The 7500-nt window shown below is 31.7% G+C and overlaps 1 protein-coding gene and 1 long non-coding RNA gene across 3 annotated transcripts in view; one reads left to right on the top strand and one right to left on the bottom strand.

Moving 5' to 3' along the window:
* The window catches only part of LOC145279779 (uncharacterized), a 185676-nt gene extending 181526 nt beyond the window's left edge, over positions 1–4150 (bottom strand). For both annotated transcript variants that reach the window (XM_080131103.1, XM_080131105.1), the window contains exon 1: positions 1185–4150. In XM_080131103.1, the coding sequence (XP_079987229.1) occupies positions 1185–1240 (56 nt within the window). In that variant the 5' untranslated portion in view covers positions 1241–4150. The remainder of the gene's footprint in view (positions 1–1184) is intronic.
* LOC145279780 (uncharacterized) overlaps positions 1–7500 on the top strand; it is a 357881-nt gene that overhangs the window by 223686 nt on the left and 126695 nt on the right. The window lies entirely within an intron of this gene.

Genomic DNA, 7500 nt, shown 5'->3' with positions numbered 1-7500 from the left:
AAAGTAAGCGTTTGAAGAGAAACTTTTCAATATATGGAAGTTTTGATGAATGAATTACATAAAGCACATTTAAAGACGAGAATACGGAAATTAATAATTTTCTTAAATAATATAGATATATGAAATAATTCCGTGGACTACACGATCGTTTGTATTAACAGACCTACAAAAACAGATGCAAATTTCAGCCTATCATTGTTTACGTGAGCGCATGTGAGGACACACGTAGTGATTTTCACACGAATACTACTCTTTAATAACTAAATATATATACATATGTGTGTGTGTGTGCGTGCAGTATATGCGTGTGTGTAGTATACATATGTGTCTGTGTATATACATGTATGTGTATATAGATATATATATAGAGAGAGAGAAATTTCATCTGACGGACAAGATTATCAATCTAAAGTGATTGTTATTTATTTTAAGTAAATCTCCATATAAAAAATGAAAAGTTACAAAATATTTTAAATCGCAGCTTGGGGTATAAAATATAAAAAATTAATAAAATATACAATTTACATTGAATATCATCAACAGTTGATCCAAAATTCTGCGATCGAAGCGTCTGTTTTTCGGTGCAAATGCAATCTACTACTGTTAACCCCCTTCGGCAGAGATTAGAAAAGATACATTAAAATTATCGATAATTAGATATTGACATGGAATTAAAGAAATATACATTTTTGTTACAATTAGAAATAATTCATAATGGACACATTTTAAGCATATATTTGCATATTACTTGAAAGTATTGTTGTGTATATTAATGCGATTTACATGGATAAACAGTGCAGTTATGCAGCAACAGAATAGAAAAAATGACAGAAGCATTTTTTAAAAATAATTTTAATTTTTAGACTTTTTAATTTAAGAGACGTATTTTATAAAAAAACTTGTAGGTGTAAACTTATCCCTTCTAAAGTAGTGTTTTTTTTTTATCTTAAGGAGGATATATTAGACGCGTTTTATGCAAATATATATTTGTTTTGAAAGGCACGTTATTGCTGTGGAATGTTAAGTAACATTTGTGTTCGTTAACAATGACTCTAAAATCTTGCTCATTAAACAACTTTAGCATTATATGCACATGGATGTTTGATATAAAACAACATTATTTACATAAAGTAATATATATATATATATATATATATATATATATATATATAATTTGTACGTACCGTTCAAGGTTGTTGACATCCACCAGGCTGTCGTATTCCTCGGATAAATTTTTCATAGTGCAAATAACACCAAAAACAATAATAATAACATCGGAGTCGCTATGATGAATGTGGTGGTCTTCTGCAGGTGTAGTGAATAAGGGGCTGGCGGAGAAATGATGTTCCTAAAACTTGGTAAGTTGCTTATGATGACTAAAGTAGAACTAAGTACAAATTGAATAACTCTAGTATGGTTGTGTTAGTAGTTGCATTAGTATAACCATTTAAAAATTCCAGGAAAGAAAAAAATAATAGTAATAGTAAAGATTTTGAAGTGATGATGCGGCGATTATACGAAAATCTGTGACAGTGGTTGTGTAAAATCAACCTCTCTTAGTAATTATGGCACGTGCAATACCACGGAAAGCAATTATATTGTTTTTATTGGTCAGTTAGTAGAAAAGTAAATTATTAGTTGTAGTATTAGTGAAAACAACTGTAGTATCAATCAAGTGGAATGGATGTTATATTGGTGATTGTAAGGCAGTTGCTGGTGTTGTTGATTGGTTCTTATATTGGTACACTACATGCTAATGTCAACGACTGTTGGTATACTGCTGGTATGTACACATTTAATTAAGGAAAAAAAAAAGACTATGGTGATAATTTAAGAGCACGAAGTTGACACTAAAATTAAACTATGCTCACGTAACAATAAACTTTTTGTGGATGAATGGGATAATTTTCGTCCGAAGTTGTTTTAAAAAATCAATAATGCTTTGCTAATGTCTAAATTTTCATATATATGTGCACATGACTTCTTAGGAAGGTATTTCCATTTATATAAATCTATAATAATGTTTATTGTTTTTATTTTAATAAAGATGTATTTATAGGATTAATATCTGAAGCTTCTTATGATGTAGACAAATGAACGTGAATGTGTGTGTGTGTGAATGTTTCTCAAAATGAAAGCACATATGAAGGAATTTATTTGAAATTAAAGTCTACGCATTGCTTTTAGATGTGTCTGTGTGTCTGCTCATGTGCACTTTCGGTGAGCATTTTTTTTTTTTGTTTTCGTCCGTATAATTACATACATATATTACGCTCATGTTTTCACCTTAATTGACGAATAGATGATAAAACTTACTAAATGTCTATTATTTCGTGTTAAAGAAGTATTTCTTTAAAAACCACTCTGTAAATATGTAGGCAAAAACTGCGTTAAATGTAGTGTATTGTGCTTGTTCACTTATAAAATTATTTAACTAAAAGGCATCTAACTTCTAAGTGTGCATGTCCCAACTTAAATGCACTCTATTTGTCGATATGTGAGATAGTTGCAAAGGTAGTGTGTGTGTGTGTTTTTTTTTTTGTTTTTCTTTTTTGTTTGTACAATGCGCACATATTTACATATTTGTATCGGTTCGACAACGTATATTCATAAGTTCGTATATATATATGTATGCAACGTGGATATGTACATCTATATAACCATATGTAGCGTGGTTTGAAGAAGTTTTTTTTTGTTTTGTTTTTTCGCAATGTATAAATACCTTCTTTTTTTAATATAAAATTAAGTTACACGTATCTAATATGTCTACCACTGCTGTTATTTGCCAGAGATCAGTTTTGGCTGCAATGGTAGGTCCCGTTAGATAATAATAACCATAGCCGAAGATAAGGGGTCAGTTTCAGGGTTGCTGCCGTGAAGGTGACCATAGTCATTACCTCACCTGCTGGAAAGGACTATCGATGCTAGTGGTCACTGAAATTTATGGGGCTGGTTGTGTCGGTGTTATGTAGGAGTTTATATTTCTACTGCAGGGGTCAGTAGTTGCCTATAGATGTAAAAGGTGCCATATAGACAGTGGTAATGATGATGACAACGTCAAGGGGTCAGAGCTAGAAACCAGAAGACAACTTATTGCAATAGGATGCGACACAACAGAAAGATCACAAACGTCGGGCAGTTTCTTTCTTTCTTCTTCTGTTTACCTTTGCATGTTTTTGCTGTTACTATTTTTGTTTTACTTTAAAAAAAAAAACAAAAAACAACAAACAACTTTTTTATCCTCTGCTCCGTTGTTGTTTATTTTGTGAGGAAGAAGAGAAAGGAAAAGAAAACCCCATCTTGTGTCGCCGTTTGTCTGTAGAATTGGCCGTGTGGTTGACGGTAGTGGTCATTGTGGAGCTTTAGCAGTGGCTAGTAGCGGCCGTTTTGTGGACTGGAGAAATAGTAGGAGGAGGTCAAAATGGGTATGTAGAAGAAAGAAGGTAGAGAAACAGTAAAAAAACAGAGAAAAGGAGTTGTAGACGAGTGAAGTAAGGGAAGGGTCGTATTGATGGCCGGAGCTGTCCTGAATATATAAAAAAAAGGGAATGGCGAGTGGTCAAGGGGGTGCATTCAGCAACGATAATGATGATGATGCTATGTCCTAAGATATAAGAAAGAAATGTTGATGAAAAATGAGAAAGGGGTGGTAAGGCAACTATAAGGATGAAATTGCTGGACATTGGCCATGGTGGCAGTTGCGAAGCTAAGCTGGCCGTATTTTCTTTTATTGACCACTATAGCATCATCATCAGTTCATCTGCTTCCACCTCTACTTTTTCTTTTCTTTTTTTTTTTTTTTTGACCAGAGACGGTAATAACAACAACAAAAACAATAACAAGACGAAGAAGATGAAATAAATAAGTCTGCAAATTAAGCAAAGATGCAATCCAAACTAAAAGAAAGCTACACGGATTAATGTTTCATAGAAATTGTATATACACTAGATAGAAAATTAAAAAAATATAAAGATTAAGATCAGAATGAATGAAAGAGTAGGTAAGTAGCTAGACAGTTTAAATTGCAAGATCGTTCTGAAATAATAATTAATAAACGATAAAATCTAACAAAAAAAAAACATGCATAAGTTGAAATTTGTGTTGGGGTGGTAACATTAGTAAAGTGGGCGATCATAGGATGTTTTTCTATCTATTTCCAGCCCCCCCTCTCTCTCTCTCTCTATCTATCTATCTATATCTCTCTCTCTTTCTCTCTCTCTCTCTCTCTCTCTCTCGCACACACACACACTCACTCAGTCACTTTCTATCCCACTCCCTCCGTCCATCCCCCTCGCTCTCCTTTTCTCTCGGTGATTCGAATTTTCAGTTTAACTTTCCTCACGCAGAAGTGATCTACTCGAATTTTAACAACTGCATTTGTTTATGCTTTGTGGCTATATAAGCCACTAACAGGATCTTATCATCGTTATCATCATTGTAGCAATAGTAGTAGAAGTATTGTATCAGCGGCACTGTCATCGTATCGTACTGTGTAAAAGAAACGAGAGTGAACCAACTGCGAAAAGGAAGTAAGGGAGCTTGTTTTCATTTTCAGGTAGTCTGACATATGTGTCAGTTGTCGACTCTAAGAGTTTTGGACTGCGGCAAGGATTACAACAGATATGGATCCGCCGGGTCCGGTAATATACAAAACTTCAGATCAGGTCGTTTTGGTTCTGACTACTCTTGTCTGTAGACAAGCCGGACGTGCGATCAGTTTTAGCATCGAAAGATATTTTGCTTTGTTTATTTTCCTCTCTTTCTCTCGCTCTTTCATTCATCCACCTATACCTGACTTTACTTTTAACTTTATTGTTCTATTCATTCACACTTGATATAGTTAAATAAGCTTAAAAATAAAATCTTATTGCAGATTTTTTAAAAATACATATCGCATTTTTATAGTTTATTTAGTCTATTAGCTAGAAAGGAAAATCATTTAAAAAAATAAGCAGAACAAAAATATTTTCTTATTCTTCATTTTTATAAGTTTTATCTACACATTTTACGTTATAAAAATACGTTTATTACGTGATGCATTCACGTTATGTATAAATTGTACAAACTATTTTGTTCTTTTAAAAATAAAATGTCCAAGAGAGATAAGCACTAGACTTGTATCTGCTATTTCATTGTTGCAATTCAAGAAGTTCTAATTCTTTAATTTGAAATTTATTTTTAGCGTACGAAGAACATCGTCACTAGTCAAATTTTCTATTGATAAATAAAGTGTATTCTCTCCGATGCAAAGTGATACAATTGTACCATTGCATTAGTACTATGTTGACATAGTACTGCTTATTTAAACTCAACTTTTTTTTTTTGTAAAAAGGATCTGGTAATTAAAAGAAAATTAAAAATGGACAGATGATTTTACTTTGAAAATAATTACAGCTTTGCTCGTCTATTTGATCATCACATTTTTACAGTAACTGCCATTCTTTAATTAAACCGGACAATGTCTAATATAACCCGACTAGTTTCTTTCTTTTCTACTCTTTTCTTCACAATTTCCGATTATTCTTTACTATTTATTTCTTGATGTTGATTTTTGTTAGTCACTTAGTCTTGACAGCCTGTTCATGTTACGCTTTTAGTTATACGAGTTCTAACCTGCAACATGTAAATCATTACTTTTCCGTCACAATCATATCCGAATGAAGTTGTCATCTCATTCCTGTCGTTAAGAACTATCAATATATTTTCATCCATCTCAAGCAACGTTCTGACACCTGGCCTCCCTTGACCACTAAAAATATGAATCGTTGTTCATTTAAAATGAGGATGCTGAAATTTGTAATAGTGAATATATATATGTGTGTGTGTGTGTGTGTGTGTGTGTATATAATTTGTGTGTACATATATTTGTGTGAATATATATTTATATGAGAGAGAGAGAGTTGTGTATGCTTAATGCGTGTATACATATACACACACATACAGTGGAAAATTGCAATATTGTAAAATTCATTGTCACTCATTTAATAAGTATCTTGTTTTATGGTTCAATTTTGATTAAATATATTTTTATTCAAATTGTCGCGACAAGATAGTGAAATAACAAGCATCGACAACAGGAAATACATAACCAAAAAGAGTGGATTTACTATTCTTGCAACTCCAATTCAAAATAGGTTATTGATCAGCGCTAATACCGAAAAGAAAACGCCCAAATAAAATCATTTGCAGACTGTCATTGCGTGCATGTATATATATATATATATATATATATATATATATATATATATAGAGAGAGAGAGAGAGAGAGAGAGAGAGAGAGAGTGAGAGTGTGTATATCTGATTTAAGTAGTACTGTTTACCAACTACAGATAATATAAAGCGTAATATAAGTATAAAGAAAAATACAAGATTTAAGATAAACAAATCTCAGAAAATTGAGTACACGATACTTGCAAAATTGTAAAAGCACAACCATAACAACATGACTTAATCCAGAATACAAATCATCATGGTTGGCCAAACAAAGAAAATAAATAAATCAGTGAACATATTCGCTGTTTTTACATGAAATTTTTTATGCGTATTTATTTGAATATCTATAACATTTTATGAAGGTGCTAAAATAAGTAACAATTTTTTTTTTTTTTTTTTTTTTACAATCCATTTCTAAGCACATTCAAATATACTATCTGAAATTGAAACAAAATAATTTACGACTGCAGAATAAAATGTGGAATGCATATTTCAGAATACCATGTAACGATACTGATGCTTAACAGGCGTGAAAACATCGATAATCATAATGAAATTTGTTTACTCATAACTAGAACCGGCGGTTCATATCTCCGGGTGGACGGGGGAATATTTGATGTTTCAGCAGCACTCTGGGTACCCCTATAGTTTAATTTTGGTCCATTTACTTGAAAAGTTGAAAATAATTATGTGGAGTGGCTTTTAACTATTTACGAAAAAAAAAACAACATTCTGTACACATCGGCATTAATCTAACCAACACTTGAATTCCGTCAAACTGTCACTCGCTATGATGTCAAATTTGAAAATGCGTGTTCTTGTATCATATGGATATTATATGATTTCATATGTAAAATATATGATTTGAGTAAATACTAAAAATTTAATGAAACTTAAATAATTGTATATTTTTTGGGTTAGGTTCGTTTACAAATAAAAGTTTCTTATTAACGACGACTAATTATGCATATGAGGGGTGCATGAACACCATTGCTCCGGCACTGCTTAAAACTTAAGTATGATATTATTAGCAATGGATTTTAATGAATAATGAACACTTGCTACTTTTTAGGATTATCATCACAAAGCATTACGAAAAGAAATGATTATTTGAAAGCACGTTGATTAGACTGCGATTAATGTTCTTAAACGGCACAAAATACTTACAGTTATAAATCAGTGTAAATTATATTATGTAAAAAAAAATGGACTTTTTTTTCCTAAAGAAACAACTAACGAAAGACTTGACTATATTTCTTTTCATATGAAAAGTTATCTTATTAATTT

This window comes from Euprymna scolopes, chromosome 7 (genome assembly GCF_053919585.1).
Source record: "Euprymna scolopes isolate OS-2025 chromosome 7, ASM5391958v1, whole genome shotgun sequence".
Classification (NCBI taxonomy): Eukaryota; Metazoa; Mollusca; class Cephalopoda; order Sepiida; family Sepiolidae; genus Euprymna; species Euprymna scolopes.
The sequence above is the reverse complement of the archived record's forward strand: the minus strand, read 5'-3'. Positions and strand labels throughout refer to the sequence as shown.